At 45.0% G+C, this 17,261-nt stretch overlaps 1 protein-coding gene across 1 annotated transcript in view; it reads right to left on the bottom strand.

Moving 5' to 3' along the window:
* LOC125637138 (tetraspanin-36) overlaps window positions 1–17,261 on the bottom strand; it is a 40,164-nt gene that overhangs the window by 2,681 nt on the left and 20,222 nt on the right. Inside the window, exons 2-6 of the mRNA XM_048851297.2 lie at window positions 15,418–15,609; window positions 10,369–10,443; window positions 8,698–8,793; window positions 7,631–7,783; window positions 940–1,023 (exon numbers count right to left, since the gene is read on the bottom strand). Coding sequence (XP_048707254.1) covers window positions 940–1,023; window positions 7,631–7,783; window positions 8,698–8,793; window positions 10,369–10,443; window positions 15,418–15,609 — 600 coding nt within the window. The remainder of the gene's footprint in view (window positions 1–939; window positions 1,024–7,630; window positions 7,784–8,697; window positions 8,794–10,368; window positions 10,444–15,417; window positions 15,610–17,261) is intronic.

Genomic DNA, 17,261 nt, shown 5'->3' with positions numbered 1-17,261 from the left:
AGAACATTTTGCTGCCATTGATTTTGACATGTCCTCCCTAGTCAATGGGGAAGAGAAATTATCAGATTAAAACTCAGGGATCAAATCTTCAAAAGTATGGAAAGTTTAATGCAAAGGTTTAAAAAAATCTAATTTTTACTCTATGCAATTTGATTCTTTTTTCCCATTTCTCTCAGTTTGAATAATAAAAACAAGCTAGTCAGTTTCGTGCTTGTATTTAATTTAAAGTCAATTTCATTCTCAGATTCCCACACAAAGGACTATTTATGTGTTTTTTAAAACAAAACCTTAGCTTTAAAAAAAAAATTCCATGGAGACATTTGGTCTTAAGTTATGGAAAATCTTGTATTTAAAAAAGCTACATCTGGGCCATAGCATCCATTTAAAAAAAAAAAAAAAGAAAGTAAAAATAAATAAATAAATAATGCCTCTCTTAGCAAATGACCAATACGGTTCAGCCTTCCACTTAGTCCCATCAAGTCTTTTTCTAGTTTTGGGCAGGATCCTCCCATCCGTTCATGCAGGCAGAAAAGAGAAAATTGGTGCAAAACCAAGGCACGAAGTTAGAAGTAGGGATACAGCAGCTCCTTGGCATGCTCCCTCTTCATCTCCCTCAGCCTGTCAAAGCCCCTCCATTCAAAGACCATACAGCGGGAATTCAGTGGATTTGGTTAGTGTGTTCTTGCAGCCTCCTTTCTGACCCAAACAATTTCCAAGCAGAAATCCCTGGGAAAATTGCTATTAGAAGCAGTATTATCCCTCTCCCCTCCTATCTACCCAGCTTTTGCTCCCCTGGAAAGGGATGTCATGCAATGCCATGGAAAGAGCAACCAACTGCAGCAAAGTGACTTAAGGGATTGTGGGAGTGAGAGCCCCAAGGAGAGGAAAATGGCACTATTTTCTGTGGGGGAAGAAATGTATGTCTTTACAATTAAATACCTTTATGATGGCAAATCCTAGGATTACGAGCATAGCATAGCTCAATACAGCCTGTAGCCCATATTCCACTTTCTCTGCACAGCCCTGTGGAGATGTAGAAAAGGAAGATTTAGCTGCCATTTGATTACACTATTAAACTGAGAACAAACCATCAAATCCAATACAATGGGGCAGGTTTTGCACACAATCTCACAGGGGCAAGACCTTGTGTGGCCCTGCTATGACCCATGCGGCCAATGGCAGCAGTCTTGATGGACTTGAAACAAACTACTGCTCTTGCACTGCTCGGGAGATGCACTCGACAAGCTAATAACTCTGTCATCTGTAGTTTCTATGAGTCTTATATGGCTCCATTCAGTTACTGTATAAAGGAAGTTGCCACATACGGAGCCATGAGGCCTGTGGTGGTGTCCACAACGTAAAATGACGGTTTGTGGGGTCCCAAAGTGGAGAAGATGGGTGCAATTTTTTTCTGAATTAAACCCTATGAATACTGAATGAATGTCATAATTTATTCCAGAATTTGATTTAAAATCTAGGGTAGGTAGGATAATGCTCCCAAGCTGAAGGATTGATTTACTAGTGAGGTAGCAGGGTCATCTACCAAATCCCCAACACACTTCCCACAGCAGCTGGGTTTTCCTAGGTTGTCTCCTATCCAGTACTGATCAGGCACAGATTATGAAAATATTATTACTCATATCATGATGGTGCCTAAGGGCCAACCAAGAATGAGGCCCCATTGTGCTAGACAGAGGAAAAAAAAAAATTAGAGACAGTCCCTGCCCCTAAAAGCTTACAATCTAAACAGTCAAGACAGATAAAGGGTAGGGGAAAGGGATATAACATACAGAGTGAACATAAGGACAGCCATACTGGGTCAGACCAATGGTCCATCTAGCTCAGTATCCTGTCTTCCAATAGTGGCCACTGCCAGAATGCTTCAGAGGGAGTGAACAGAACAGGGCAATTCTGAGTGATCCATCCCCTGTCATCCAGTCCGAGCTTCTGACAAGTTGCCTTGGAGGTTCAAATGTGAGAACAATGTGATGGCTACAAATGTCGCCCTGTGTGATTTTTAGTGCTTTTATTATTGAAATCCTTTCAGTGGGGTTATGTAAGGCCAAGTCTACACTACAAGCTTTTGTTGACACAAGTTACGTCAGCATACAGTCGCTGCAGTTAGTAGACTGCTTGTGCGCATGCATACTTGCTTCCTTTTGTTGGCGCTGTGCATACTCACCAGGAGTGCTTATACAAATTCATAGTGCAATGCACCATGGACAGGTATCCCAGTGTGCAACCCACCACTATCCAGTCTTTTAGGAAATGTTGGCATTGCACAGTGGGGCAGAAATGAGTTGTGCAGGGATGAGTAGGAGCAAGGGGTCAGCTTCCCAGCAGCTAACTGTCTCCATCCCATAAAAGTCATCTATATCCCATAATTTTCAGGCCTTTTTAAAAAATCCCATGAACCCTCGTGGCCTTCCTCACTCTCCACACAGCTCTGGACTCTTGTCATAAGTGTTGCAAGCACAGGATGCATGATCCTCCGGTATTTTCAGAGCCACAAGAAGAACTGAATCAGCGGTTTTGTCAAGGTCAGTTTGCTGTGAGACACAGCAAAAACCAATTCAAGGTTGTTGGTGGCGTTCACTGAGCAGCTGCCGACAGTGGAGCGCCGCTGCTGGGCCTGAGACATGAGCACTGACTGGTGGGATCACATCATAATGCAGACTTGCGGTGATGAACAGTGGCTGCAGAACTTTTGGATGCACAAGACCACATTCCTGCATGTGTGTGCCAAGCTCACTTCAGCCCTCCAGCACAAAGACACTAGAATGAGAGCTGCACTGACAGTGGAGAAGCAGAGAAGTGGAGTGGAGATCGCACTGTGGAAACTTTCAACACCGGATTGCTACCAGTCAGTGGGAAATAATTTTGTAGTTGGAAAATCCGCTGGGGGGGGTGCGGGGGGGAGGCATTGTAATGCAAATGTGCAGGACCATTCATCATCTGCTACACAGGACTGTGACTCAAGGCAGTGTTCAGGACACATTGGATGGATTTGCGGCAGTGGGGTTCCCAAAACTGTGGTGGAGCGATAGACGGCATGTATGTCCCTATTTTGGCGCCAGCCCACCTTGCCATAGAGTACATCAACAGAAAGGGCTACTTTTCTGTGGTTATGCAGCGTTGCTGGATCACCAGGGATGTTTCATCAACATCACTGCTGGCTGGTCAGGGAAGGTGTATGACGCTTGCATGTTTAAGAGCCCAGGACTGTTCAGAAACTTTCCTTCCTGACCGGCAGATTACCATTGGCAATGTTGAAATGCCAGTAGTGATCCTAAGGGGCCCAGCCTACCCCATGCTTCCTTGGCTCAAGAAGATGTACACCAGCCTTCTTGACAGCACCAAGGAAAGATTCAAATACTGGCTGAGCAGGTGCAGAATGACTGCTGAATGTGCTTTTGGTAGATTGAAGGGATGCTGGATGCTGGTTTGTTTGCAAGATTGGATCTCAGTGAAAAAACACCCCAATGGTTACAGCTGCCTGCTGTGTCCTGCATAATATCTGTGAAACAAAGTGGGGAATGTTGCTGCCAGGATGGAGGTGGAGCAGCTGTCTGCTGGGTTTGAACACAAGGGCTATTAGAAGAGCTTAACATGGAGCTATACGGTTCAGGGAGGTTTTGAAAGAGCACTTTAAAAGCAAGCCACAGTAGGTCGTTGTGATGTACTGTGCTCTATCTGGCCCTGCTGTTTTGGGGCCAGTCAGGAATTGTGTGATGCTTGGCATATATCTATGAATAGAACACTGTCAATGCAGCTATTAATTTTGAGGTGCTTGCTGTCCATTTAAGATTATTACACTGTGTTTGTCACTGGTTCTATAAGTTGTGTCAACGTGTACAATAACACATAAGTGGGTGGTTTCAGTACCATTAGGTACTCTGCAGCATTTAAAAACAAGTTGCACAAGCACCTGTGAGAGATAGTCTAGTAGTGATACTTGGTCCTGCCACAGAGCAATAGACTGGACTTGACTTCTCGAGGTCCCTTCCAGCCCTACATTTCTATGATTTTGTGACATGCTGTGAATTAATAAAGATTAATTACTTTCCAAAGAATAGAATTTTTTGAGAAACAAAACCAGGGCAAAGAAAAATCTGTGTGATTTAAACACAAACACATTAAAAACTTAATAAATTAATGGAACAGAATTTTAACAAGGGGAAAGAACATTCAGGTCCATTTTAGCTGCACATACAGGAACCGTGGCTTTCACAGGTCAGCGTCTGTGAAGCTGTGGTTGTCCTTACTGTCCCCTGGGGCAGAGTGGTAGGGGAGGGAGCCCCTGATGCAACATGGAATGCTGAGGTACCGAGGAGGTGTATCGAGGTGTTTAATGGAATTTTCCACAGACTGCAAAGGGAGGTGAGCCCATGACTGTAGATTCACAGGAGTCTGAAGTATCTGTATTTGCTGATGGAGAAGCCCCGTTATGTCCTCATGCATTTCCCACTCCTTTTCCTGATGGTGCTCCTGGGCCTTTCTACTGTCAGCTCTTTCCTTCTCCACACTGTCTGCAACATTCACCCTCTAGGCCCCCTGCTCACAGTCCGATGCAGCACTGGCTTGCAGGATCTCATTGAATATGTCATCCTGAGTCCTTTTCTTTATCCTCCTTATCTTGCTCGGGCGTTGCACAGGTGTGGAAGGGGAACTCTTCAAGGCTGCAACGGCAGCAGCTACAGACAAAATACACAGAGGAACCATTGTCAGTATAGTCACAATGGGAAAGCAAAAGTAAAGATTCAAAACTCCCTTCCCTTGCTTCCTTCAAGTTTTAAACAATACAGGCTTATTGACACTTCTGCTTTGGCGTGCTTGTTCATGGCACAACTCACAGCTCCAGCCATGGTGAGAACGGCCCAGAGGGTGAGGGAAATGAGGAAGGAATTGCTTGGTTGCATGAAAATGAATATATGACACTGAATACTGGCACCATTTTCCACAGGAAGTAGAGATTTTAACTGATATCTCACTCCTGAGGGTGACAAGAGCACAGTTGCTGCTGTTGTCCCAAAGCCACCTGGGCCCATATGCTGCTAGCCTGTGTACTGCTGACAGGCATGGGAAAGTGTCCTACCACAGAGGAAGAAATAAGGCTGTCATCCCTTGAATCCTTCAGGAGAAGATTGCAGAGTATCTCCATGTAAGTTTCACTGAGATCTCTGGAAGATTCAAGGGACATCCTTGTGTACATAAACAAACTGCACCCCAAGCCCTGACTGCCTAACTCTAGAGGGGAATGAAAAGCAGATAACAATGCTACCTCTGTGTTGTGACAGTGTGTATCCCCAACACACCCCTTGCACACTACCGTAATAATCTTTGTATAAAGGTATGCCTTGCAAGGTATCATTTGAAAACTCAATTTGTTGGTCAATATATTCAGATAAAGAACGTGTGGCGACATGGTATGCAAAGTTATAAGATTCCACTGTATGGTGTTGTTAGCACACGTTCCAAACCACAGTGCTGCCCAGACAGAAGCTGACAAATAAGACTGTCTCAAACGAAAGAATGTGTGCTGTGCTTAATTTTCATTTAAGCAGCAAAGAGAGTCATCAAGCACAAGGTGGGAAAACCAGCAGAAGATATCCTCCATTGTAGACTTTTTGTCTCCTGAAACTCAACTGGAAGAGAGAACTAACACTGTGAAAATGAGGGACTAACCCCCCAAGACACCTCCCCTCCTTTTCCTCTCACTCTCTGTCCATTGATTCACTGCACCAGAAGGAACAAAGGACGCAACCATTACACAGAAAAAGGGGTACTGGCCTAGAAGTTCGGACAGTAAAACTGTTGAGACCATGTGATGAGAGAAACTTTGCTTTGAATTTAACATAGTTTGTTATGTTAGTCATGAGTTGCATTTTATCTTTATTTCTCTTGTAACCATTTCTAGCTTTTTTGCCTCCTTACTTGTATTCACTTAAACTCTCTCTCTCTGTGGTTAATAAACTTGATTTATTGTTTTATGTAAGCCAGTGTGTTTGAACTGAAGTGTTTGGGAAACTCCATTTGGGATAATAGGATTTGTGCATATAAAATGCACGGACTTTATATGAGCTTGTATTGTCCAGGAGAGGACTGGGCAGTACAAGACGTACATTTCTGGGGAAAAGTCTGCACTGGGAGTGTGCTGGCGTCACCCTGCAGTATAACTCAAGCAGATAAAAGCCTGAGTATGGCCAGCAGGTTGCAAGTCGCACACAGACATAGCTGGGAGTAATTTACAAGAGGCTGTTTGTGAGCAGTCCAGGAGTGGAGGCAATAACAGCAAAGGCACTCCACATTAGAGGGCTGGGGCGACACAGCTGTTCATTAGTCTAGATTGTACCCTGGGTATGTCTCGTTGTACTGCTACCTCTTCTAGGATGAGTAAATTAATTAAAGTCAATAGCTGTGTCCTGTTAAGTTGGGGGTGCCATCATCACATCATTGTAATGGAAAATGCAATTACACACTTACCCGAGGTTCCATTCCCCGCACTGGGCTCGCCCATGCTCGACTGCTGGGACTGAGTAGACTGCAGTGAGGCTTCAAAGAGGTCCTGGCTCGCGGCCTAGCTGTACACCCTCACTCATATGTCCCCCATCCTCCTCATCCTCGCTGTTCATGGCAGGGGTCTGTGGTTGGGCTCCTCGGAGGTATCCACAGTGGTCTTCATGGGTGAGGGAGGGGGTGTCTCCACCAAGTATGGCCTGCAGCTGTTTGTAAAAGCGGCAGGACTGCAGCTCAGCACCAGCTCAGCTGTTGGCCTCCTTGGCCTTCTGATATGCCTGATGCAGTTCCTTCACTTTCACACAGCTCGGCTGCTGGTCCCTGTCGTAGCCCTTCTCCTGCATCCCCTGTGCAATCTGCTCATGGATGTCCACGTTTCTAGGGCTGGGCCGTAGCTGTGCATGCACAGTCTCTTCTCCCCACAGGCCCAGCAGACCCAGTACGTCCTGTCTACCCCAAGCCAGAGCATGTAGCTACCATGGTCAGCAGCACGGTTACACACAGCAGTGGAGAGCTGCTAGGTGTGCTCACCAAGCTGGACAATCAGAAAAAGGTATTTCAAAATTTGCAGGGCTTTAAAGGAGGACGGGCCTTCCAGTCTCTGTGACCCCTGGGCAGTGGAGTTCACAGCTTTGCCCAGAGTGGTCAGTGCTAGACATTGTGGGACAGCCATTAGAGACTGTTAGGGTCAACACAGGTGCTGCTTCGAGCGCAATACATCGAGGCGGTGTTAGTGAGTTGCTGTTACAAGGCGCTTACATCAGTGGGAGACAAATTTAAGTGTAGACACATGCCCAGCTAGGTCAATGCAAGGCAATGCAACCTAACTTTGCAGTGCAGACCAGGCCTAAGGAGGGGATTAGCTAAATGGAAAGACAAAGGAAAGGAGGGGGCAGAACAGGTTGGAGCAAAGAGCCAATCAGCTCAGGAAAAAGAATGTTTAGACTAAAAACCGTAGAAAATAGTCTGATGAGATCCTCAATGTCTGTGAGTCCCTGCTTGGACTGCTTTTTGCAGCTGCTCTGCTAGCTTCAGCCTCTGGCTGGCTCAGAGGAATCTAATGAGATCACAGCCCATGGTGGCAGTTTCCAGTTTCAGGGTAATTTATCCTCACCTGTGTATTGAGATCCTGTGGCTCATTCAGTTGTCCTGTGCAGTTCTTAATATCTTGTTTGCAGCAGCTCAGAGGAACACTGTTATTGCCAGTGGTATTAAACCACTGGGTGGTTGTCCAGTCGGTGTAGTTAGTTACTCCACAACATCGAAGCTGTGAAACAACAAGTAACTAAATGAATGCAAACCGAGCTAAGTTCTACCATTCTTAGGAATGTCATGCAGGTAAGTCTCTGCAAGATGCTGACTAATAAAAAAATTACAGTACTCTAAAGTAATCCATCAAAACAGCACAGTCACACTGTTGTAAGGTGTAGTGAATTAGACCACTACAGTAGTGGGGTTTGTTTGTTTGTTTTTTAAAGGCAAGTGCCCTCCAGTCCCATTGAAATCAGAGTACAGAGCTCTCAGCCCTGCACAGGTTTTGGCCCCTACAGCACTTTTCTTCTGCTGCTACTGTACATAGTCTGAAAATAATGGAAGGAGGAAAAGGGAAGTTGCTTCATCAGCATATGAACTACAGACAGAACACAAACAAGATCAGAAGTACATCCTTTTCTTTTGTTAGTAATATTATCTGTGTGGCTACAATCACCAGGGAGGATGGATTTATACAAAAATCTCAGTACATCAAGAAGCTACCAGTAGATAAAACAGACCAAATTTCCACAGTACAATAAAAATTCCTAATATTTATTCATTAGGGAAAGTTCAGATACTATGGTGAAACGTAGCAGCATAGGACCTAAGGCAGAAGAAATTCCTGTGGATGACCATTTAAGCACACTCATTTAGGGCCTGATCTATAGCCCATTTAAGTCAATAGTAGTCTTTCTTAAGTCCGTTCACTTAAATGGACTTTGGATCAGGGCCCTATGGTTCAAACCTGCAAGGAGCTGAGTACTCTCAATTGCCACTGAAGTGAATAAGGACCGACAGTGCTGAGCATTTTGCAGAACAGGTTTTAGAAAGTAGCAGGCTGATTTCTCCCTAAAGGCTGCATGCATAGTTTAATGTCTACGGGATATCTTTAAATCATTCTCAGCAGCAGATCAGAAGTTTTCCTACCTGTTCTTGCAAGTAATCCACAACACCAGACTCTGGACTTGTCCCGTCATATTTCTGGAAGACTGTGTGCATTGTGCCTTGCACATCTGTTTTTACCTGAAATGAGAAAACACAGTGCATATTCTGTATCAGGACAGCAGCTCAGAAGCTTCTAAAATGGAAATTTTAGAAGATTCCTAGACCCAGCAAAATTGAGTGCAATGAAAAGTGAAGTAATGCTTTTGGTAAAATACTGGTGCCACTTAACCCTGCTGGCATTCTTGGACATAAATAATTCTCTTATTGACTTTCAGAACCCTCTTCTGTGAACATTCATGACAGCAAGCTGATTAGAAGGTTGCTCTGATACCTAAGCTAAGTACTACCCGTCTCCATCTTCTTTCAGAAAAATCCACACATTATTTAGGGTTTCGTTCTACACAGCACGTGTCTGGCCTATTCTGTACTCACTCTCCACCCTTCTATCCTGAAGAATTGAGAATAAAGGATCAGAGGTGAGAAGATGGGTGGGAGAAAACAAATTCACAGAAGGAGACTGTGACGTTCTGCTCAGGACACTTAGAGCTGTAAGCCACTGTGTTACCTCTCTGCCTCAGCAAGAGTGAGGCTTTACTGGAATTTAAACTGCCTCAGCTCCCTGCTACACCAGTCTATTTACCTCAGCAGCAAATTCCTCAAGACTCTTCCAATCTAAACCTTGCTTTGCAGGTAACAATGAGTGAACCCCAGTTCCTGAGTTCTCCCAGAGACATCTCTCTGCAGTGTCTAGTCCCTGTCACTGTGACACTCATAGAAATTAAGTTTGCTGCCTCCAAAGAGACAGGGTACACACCAGCCTGTCAGTTTAGTTGAGGACTCACACTTGCTTCACTACAACAGCACTGAGATGGTCTACAGTAAAACTAAGAATAAGTTTATTAGCAAGAGAAAAAGAGACAGGTTACAAACAAAATAAAACGCAACACACTTTCTAGTGTCTAAAACTTAATTTTAGCAAGTTACAATCTTTGCCTAGCAGTTTTCTTACTTACATCAAGCTAGCAGCATCTCTAGCCCTCCAGGCTAGGGGATCCACCTTCCACAGGACCAGAGGGTACTGTATCCCATGTCCCGTAAGTGATGGATAAACAAAATCTCTTTTTGCTCCCATTATATTACCCAAAGTCCATTGTCTCTGCCTCAAGAGCCAGGAGGGCTTCTGAAGATGCAGACTCTAACAACCGGTGAGTTCACTAAGCTCCTTCCACCATTGCTTGTTAGTTTGTTTGCTTTGTTTACCTCATATGTAAATGTACTTTCATTGTCCTCTGCCTGTAACCATGTTAATCAGGCAGGGGAATCCACATTCCTTTGTCTAGGACAGGCTCAATGTATGACTCCCAAACACATTTTAAGAACATATTTCCAGCACACATACATAACTCTTTACACGTCATCCATACATATATCACACAATGATATTCATGACCAGTGTGTCCCCAGCTTTTATATGATACCTTACTTAATACATTTTTATAGAACAATAAAGTTATATACAATCAGTTGATTCAACTGCTTTTTCTTTGGGGTCCAGAACCTCATTTCTCACCCTGAAGTGTCTGGACCCTGATTGTCCCAGAGAGCCCTTCTTTTTCTTCGGTATTAGAATAGACGTACTAATTTTTAGCTTACCTTTTCTCTGTAAATGAATCCCATAACAAAAGCTGCCACTTCTGCAATAAAGATAATCAGGATAATGACCAGGAACTGAAATCAGAAGAGAGGTACAGTAAGGAGGATGGCCAGAGTGTTTGAATCAAAATGCAAATTTAGTGCTAAACAAGCCAGGCAAAGCATGGTGTTATTATCCAGTGTTGTCTCTCCAAACAGAAAGAGCTCCAGAAATTTCTGTGAAACAGCATCAGAATATAACACCTGAATGGGTTAATAATCAGGGCTTCATGGGATCTCAAAGACTTATTTCAAAGAATAACTACACCACAAAAAGTATATTTACACTAGGAACATTTATCAACCATGGGTTACTGTGAAAGGATGCATCAATTTCACAGTGGCCAGTAAGGAGTTAACTAGTGTCTCACATCTCTATTAGCCCCAGCCTGTTGGAGGATGTGTTAAGCTCGGGGAGGAATAAAAGGAAGGAGCCCAGTGCAGCTGGGAGAGGGAGATCTAGGAGAGAGGTGGTCTGGAGCCCGCCCTCTGTGGAAAGTGCCTGATAAGAACCATGCAGAGGGAGAACTGTGAGAAAAGCTACAAGAGCCGAGAGAGGCAGAGTTGCTGAAATGTTGCATCATGCACAGCACAAGAGGGTCCTCGAGGATGGTGACAGTGCCCTTGGCTCTTCCTGGAGTTGAAAACAGTTTGGCCAACAGGGTAGACAGAACTAAACTGTCTTCAGTACTCATTCAAAAAAGCATGCTCCACCCCTAGCGGGAAGATTCTGGTCTCTGACCACCCAAGACTTTGGAGAGAGGAGTCTGGCATACTTTCTGCAAAGGATTCATTCCTGGTTATACGATGCAAGAAACCTTTTCCCCCTTTGAGGGGACCAGGAGGGGCCTGTGGTTAACATCTGTTGACAACACAGGTCACGCTCCTCCTACAGATGGTGCCAAACTGTTCTTGATTTTCAAAACTAAGGGCTAGATCCTCAGCTGGCGAACACTGGTATTGTTCCATTGAAATGAATGGAGCTGTGATTATTTACACCAGCTGGGGAGCTGGTCCTGACTGTGCAAAGCTCCTTTTAGACAGAAGAGCGGTAAAGTTAATTGAAAATGGCTGACCTGCTGCTACCTTTCCAATTATCAGGTACAAGACGGAGCTGCCTGAGAAAACACAGCAGCTGTGTTGCTGCTGTTTGTTTTGTACCATAGAACAGCAGATCTGACTGATAAAGTGTGGGTCAGGAAACTACCATTTTGTTATTCACAGGCAGCTGTAGCCTGATGCAAAGAGCCATTTGCAATGGCCTGAGGAGGAGCAAGGCTACAGACCAGGTTAGGATGGCTGGTCTACCCGTAGCTACTGACAGGTTCACCTTCCTCTCAATCAACAAGCATTGGTCACTGCCAGAGGTAAGACACAAGATCAGACGAGTGCTTCATTAAATCCAATGTGCCAAATCCTCTGATGCTAGTATATAAGACTTGTCAGTTTTGCAAGAACGCTGTACTTGTTACTGAGGAACTGAAAGCTAAGTAACCATTACTATTTCCTCATTAAATGTATAGACAGTTCTGTGTACCTTTCAAGCTAATCCTACACCATGGCTCATTTTCCCTAACCTCACTGCGAGAACTGCCCATGTGCCTAAATTGAGACAGTTTTCTTTTCCCTAATACAGGAAAAGCTTTTCAATAAAGAAACCATGGCGCAAAAAAGAAACCTGGCACTTCTTGATGATCAGATCCCCTCCCTTGCGACGTGACTCGGGGCACTGAACTGAGGGTTGAGGGGGTCAAAAGACGTACATTTATGCCTGGCTCTGCTAATGATTTGCTGTGTCACTTTGGGAAAGTCACTTCAATGCTTTGGATTTTTCACTAACAAGGTCAGCTCCCAGACTGCTGCGCTGGGCATCACAAAATGGGGAAGAGATGGCCAGCCCTCTGTGGAGATAGAGGTGGTTAGGGACTATTTAGAAAAGCTGGACGTGCACAAGTCCATGGGGCCGGACGAGTTGCATCCGAGAGTGCTGAAGGAATTGGCGGCTGTGATTGCAGAGCCATTGGCCATTATCTTTGAAAACTCGTGGCGAACGGGGGAAGTCCCGGATGACTGGAAAAAGGCTAATGTAGTGCCAATCTTTAAAAAAGGGAAGAAGGAGGATCCTGGGAACTACAGGCCAGTCAGCCTCACCTCAGTCCCTGGAAAAATCATGGAGCAGGTCCTCAAAGAATCAATCCTGAAGCACTTGCATGAGAGGAAAGTGATCAGGAACAGCCAGCATGGATTCACCAAGGGAAGGTCATGCCTGACTAATCTAATCGCCTTCTATGATGAGATTACTGGTTCTGTGGATGAAGGGAAAGCAGTGGATGTATTGTTTCTTGACTTTAGCAAAGCTTTTGACACGGTCTCCCACAGTATTCTTGTCAGCAAGTTAAGGAAGTATGGGCTGGATGAATGCACTATAAGGTGGGTAGAAAGCTGGCTAGATTGTCGGGCTCAACGGGTAGTGATCAACGGCTCCATGTCTAGTTGGCAGCCGGTATCAAGTGGAGTGCCCCAAGGGTCGGTCCTGGGGCCGGTTTTGTTCAATATCTTCATAAATGATCTGGAGGATGGTGTGGATTGCACTCTCAGCAAATTTGCGGATGATACTGAACTGGGAGGAGTGGTAGATACGCTGGAGGGGAGGGATAGGATACAGAAGGACCTAGACAAATTGGAGGATTGGGCCAAAAGAAATTTGATGAGGTTCAACAAGGATAAGTGCAGGGTCCTGCACTTAGGATGGAAGAATCCAATGCACCGCTACAGACTAGGGACCGAATGGCTAGGCAGCAGTTCTGCGGAAAAGGACCTAGGGGTGACAGTGGACGAGAAGCTGGATATGAGTCAGCAGTGTGCCCTTGTTGCCAAGAAGGCCAATGGCATTTTGGGATGTATAAGTAGGGGCATAGCGAGCAGATCGAGGGACGTGATCGTTCCCCTCTATTCGACATTGGTGAGGCCTCATCTGGAGTACTGTGTCCAGTTTTGGGCCCCACACTACAAGAAGGATGTGGATAAATTGGAAAGAGTCCAGCGAAGGGCAACAAAAATGATTAGGGGTCTAGAACACATGACTTATGAGGAGAGGCTGAGGGAGCTGGGATTGTTTAGCCTGCAGAAGAGAAGAATGAGGGGGGATTTGATAGCTGCTTTCAACTACCTGAAAGGGGGTTCCAAAGAGGATGGCTCTAGACTGTTCTCAATGGTAGCAGATGACAGAACGAGGAGTAATGGTCTCAAGTTGCAGTGGGGGAGGTTTAGATTGGATATTAGGAAAAACTTTTTCACTAAGAGGGTGGTGAAACACTGGAATGCGTTACCTAGGGAGGTGGTAGAATCTCCTTCCTTAGAGGTTTTTAAGGTCAGGCTTGACAAAGCCCTGGCTGGGATGATTTAACTGGGAATTGGTCCTGCTTCGAGCAGGGGGTTGGACTAGATGACCTTCAGGGGTCCCTTCCAACCCTGATATTCTATGATTCTATGATTTCCAGCTCCCCTTTGCAAAATGGGGACAACAATACGTACACACCTTTGCAAAGTGCTTTGGGATCTGGAAAGATTGTGAACTAAAGCAATCCATTTTACCACAACTGTCAGTCATAAGATGAGGCTCAATTTATTCCTACTCCTAAAGAATGAGGAGAGACCACCTTCAAGAAACAGGTTACCCCTGGGCCCTCCCTGCAGCCAAGAACCACAGCCACCAGTTTGTGTGCTGACCCAGTTTTGAAAGCTAATAACAGAATTGCCTATCATCCCCAAGTTTTCAAGACAGTCCCAAATTCTGTGAGTCTGTCCCATGTCTTCCATACCAAGTTTATCTTAATGAGTGCTTAATGAGCCTGAGATTTGTTATATTATACACAATATCAATCCTTTGTGATGCATTAATATTGCAGGATGACACAGACGTTTCACTGCACAGAGATTGAGCTACCCATCTGGGTTAGTGGCCTATACCTTAGGACTTAAATACTCGAAGCTCATGCAAACCAGAGGTTCAGATCCTAGTAGGGTTCTTTCAACCCTTCATTTTTTCTGAAGTAGAACCGAATTCCACATAATTTACTCTGAGGATCTCTCTGATGATGATGCCTTTAAAAAAACACAAGGTCTTCCTCTGTGCTGCATGGACAATGAGGATCCCATTGCACTTTTTACAAGAATGGGGGTTTGCTCCTTGTGCCTTTGGCCAAAATTAACCAATCTCTCATCCCTGATATTGTGCAGGGCCCTCTATCCCAGAAGGGTCTTTAGTGATGCAGCAGGTATTTATGACTTCAGACTGGTCCTCAGCTTCAGAAATTTGCACTAGATTTGTGGAAACTGTTTACACAGAAACTGCAAACCACCTAAAACGTGCCTGGTTACAGGTTTTATTATAAGCTCAACACAAAGATCTAGACTACACCTGGAAAGGTTTGCTGGTATCCCAGCTGTTATCCCGACAAACTATTACTACCCTACCCTACCCAAAGAGTGCTTTTGTCAGTATAGCTCATAGTAGTTCTTCAATCAAAATAAGTGATACTGGCAAACAAACTCTTGCTGGTATAACAATGTCTATGCTAAGATTTTGCTGATGTAAAAATGTCACTAAAAATTACACCCCTGACCAATATCATAAACCAACATAAGTTTTAAGGGTAGACCTGGCCAAAAATTAGGTTCTTTAAAGCTGCTTTGCTGAAGCAGAACAAATGGACTGAAACCAAATATTTGTGAAATAGAAGAGCTATATTCCACACAGCACTGCTCTGGGCACCCCCAACTTATAATGTTCCAAGTTTTCTTTCCGTGCCTGAAAAGTGGCTATCAGTCTATTTAGGTTTTACACAGTCCCATCATTGTAGTACCAATCTAAGGCTGCTTAATGAAGTGCTACGTCATCTGCAGTAGAACCAATATATTGCAGTGGAGCTTGACTCTGCCCCGCACCTCATTTAGCCAGCTTTCGGGACACTGTATGAAACGGATCATGGCTGAATGCGCAATACTTACAAGTCCTAGCCCAACACGTGACTCCCGGATAGTGGCACAGCAGCCGATCAGCCCAATGATAAACATCACTACAGCAACACAAATGATGATCACTGCTGGCAGCATGGCGTACTTGTCCTGCACAAAGCTGTCATAATTCTTGTAGGTATTAATAACATATCCCCCAACGTAGCCAAGACCAGCTGCTGCGCCCTGAAATGCAAAAATAAAATACCCAGGGTTATTTGTTAAATGTCTTCCTGGGATAATAAATGCAGAAAATATTGGCCTTTTCATTGCAGTCACTATGCAATGAAAAGACCTGGAAAAACATAGGGGTCTGAAAGTAGCAACTAAACCAAACTCTCACACATAGATAAAATTCAGTTCTGGTGTCAGCAGATGCAACAGCTAGTATCATTAGTGGGAGCTGTTCCTGCTTGTATCAGTGCTGAATTTGCCCTGGAGTCATTAGATCTAATTTTCAGGAGGATTGTTGAAGAGTAGCACAATAAACAAGTACAAAAAGTCCAGGGTATCTTTCATAGGGACTCGCCTATTTCAATTGTCTGTATTATTTAAAAAAACCCTAATTTATAAAATAATAAATAATAACTTCTTGCCTCAGCTGAGCTCTCTTGGACCTGCAAAATTAGTTGGGATGTGTAGATCTGCTAAATCTCGGAAATATGTAAGAATTTCTAAAAGTTTTTGTTTATTAACTATGTTTGTGGTCTTGTGATGGAGAGGGGGATTTTCTTATTTTCTTAATGGTTTGCATGAAGAGTGTGGGTGACTCGATTTCCCTGTGTGTTGCTGGTTTAACAAGGTGGTGGAAGAGGGTGTTTGCTGTTGCAGAGGACCAGGTGTGACCTCGCCTAGCAGGCTGGACCCTGAACAACAGCCTGGACACAGTGATCCAGAGGCTGCCCCATTTTGGCAACCAACCAGTTCTGGCCAGTGGGAGGACAAAGGAGCTGAGGAGAGAGGGCCCCAGTGAGCTGAAAGGCAGCCACAGCCATAGGTGCTGGAACTAGGGGTGCAGGGGGTGCTGCAGCACCTCCTGGCTTGAAGTGGTTTCCATCATACACAGGGTTTACAGTTTGGTTCAATGGCTCTCAGCACCCCCACTATACAAATTGTTCTGACCAGTGGGGCAGAAAGGACGGAAGAGAGAGGGCCCAAGTGATCTGTTAAGGCCAGGAAAGAAGACAAAGGACAGAGGAGGAGTTCAGGGGGGAAGTGATAAAGGGTAGTTGGCTGGAAGGAGAGGGCTTCTGGACTGGGGACAAAGAACAGCCAGAGCCCATCAGGACTGGGTCAGGACCAGTTGGGCTGTACTGAGACTTGCCAGGCTTGAGGGACCTGAGAACTTTCTGTGCTGAGTTCGGACCTTCAACAAACTCTTCTGTTTTATGCTGGCTGAGAGTCACTGCCGTCTAGAGATCAGGGTTGCATTGTTCCCTCTGGGTGTGGAGGCCCCGGGGAGTCCAGAGCACGGGGCTCCCTGAGGGGGCCCACGGTGAGAGACAGGCATGCTGAAGGCTCAGAGAGGTACGGTTCCAGGAGCTGCTGGAGCACAGGGCTTAACCCCAGAGAGAGTGTGACTCCCAAGAAGGGCTGTTACACTGAAGGGGGTTCCTCTCAAGGTGAGATGAGGCGAGGGAGCCTGGGGCCTGTGAGTCCATGACTCCTGTGTCATAGCATTTTCATGGTACAGCATTATTGTTCGGTTGTATCAGAGTTCAAGGCATTCCAGAGGTTTAGCTATCATATTAAATAAAGAAAAACCCAACACTACAGCAGACACAGACAGAACAATTTTCAGGTAATTAACAAGCGCCTCAAGGAGCCTCAGGTCTAGA

This window comes from Caretta caretta, chromosome 5 (assembly GCF_965140235.1).
Source record: "Caretta caretta isolate rCarCar2 chromosome 5, rCarCar1.hap1, whole genome shotgun sequence".
Classification (NCBI taxonomy): domain Eukaryota; kingdom Metazoa; phylum Chordata; order Testudines; family Cheloniidae; genus Caretta; species Caretta caretta.
This window is presented reverse-complemented; position numbering and strand designations above follow the sequence as displayed.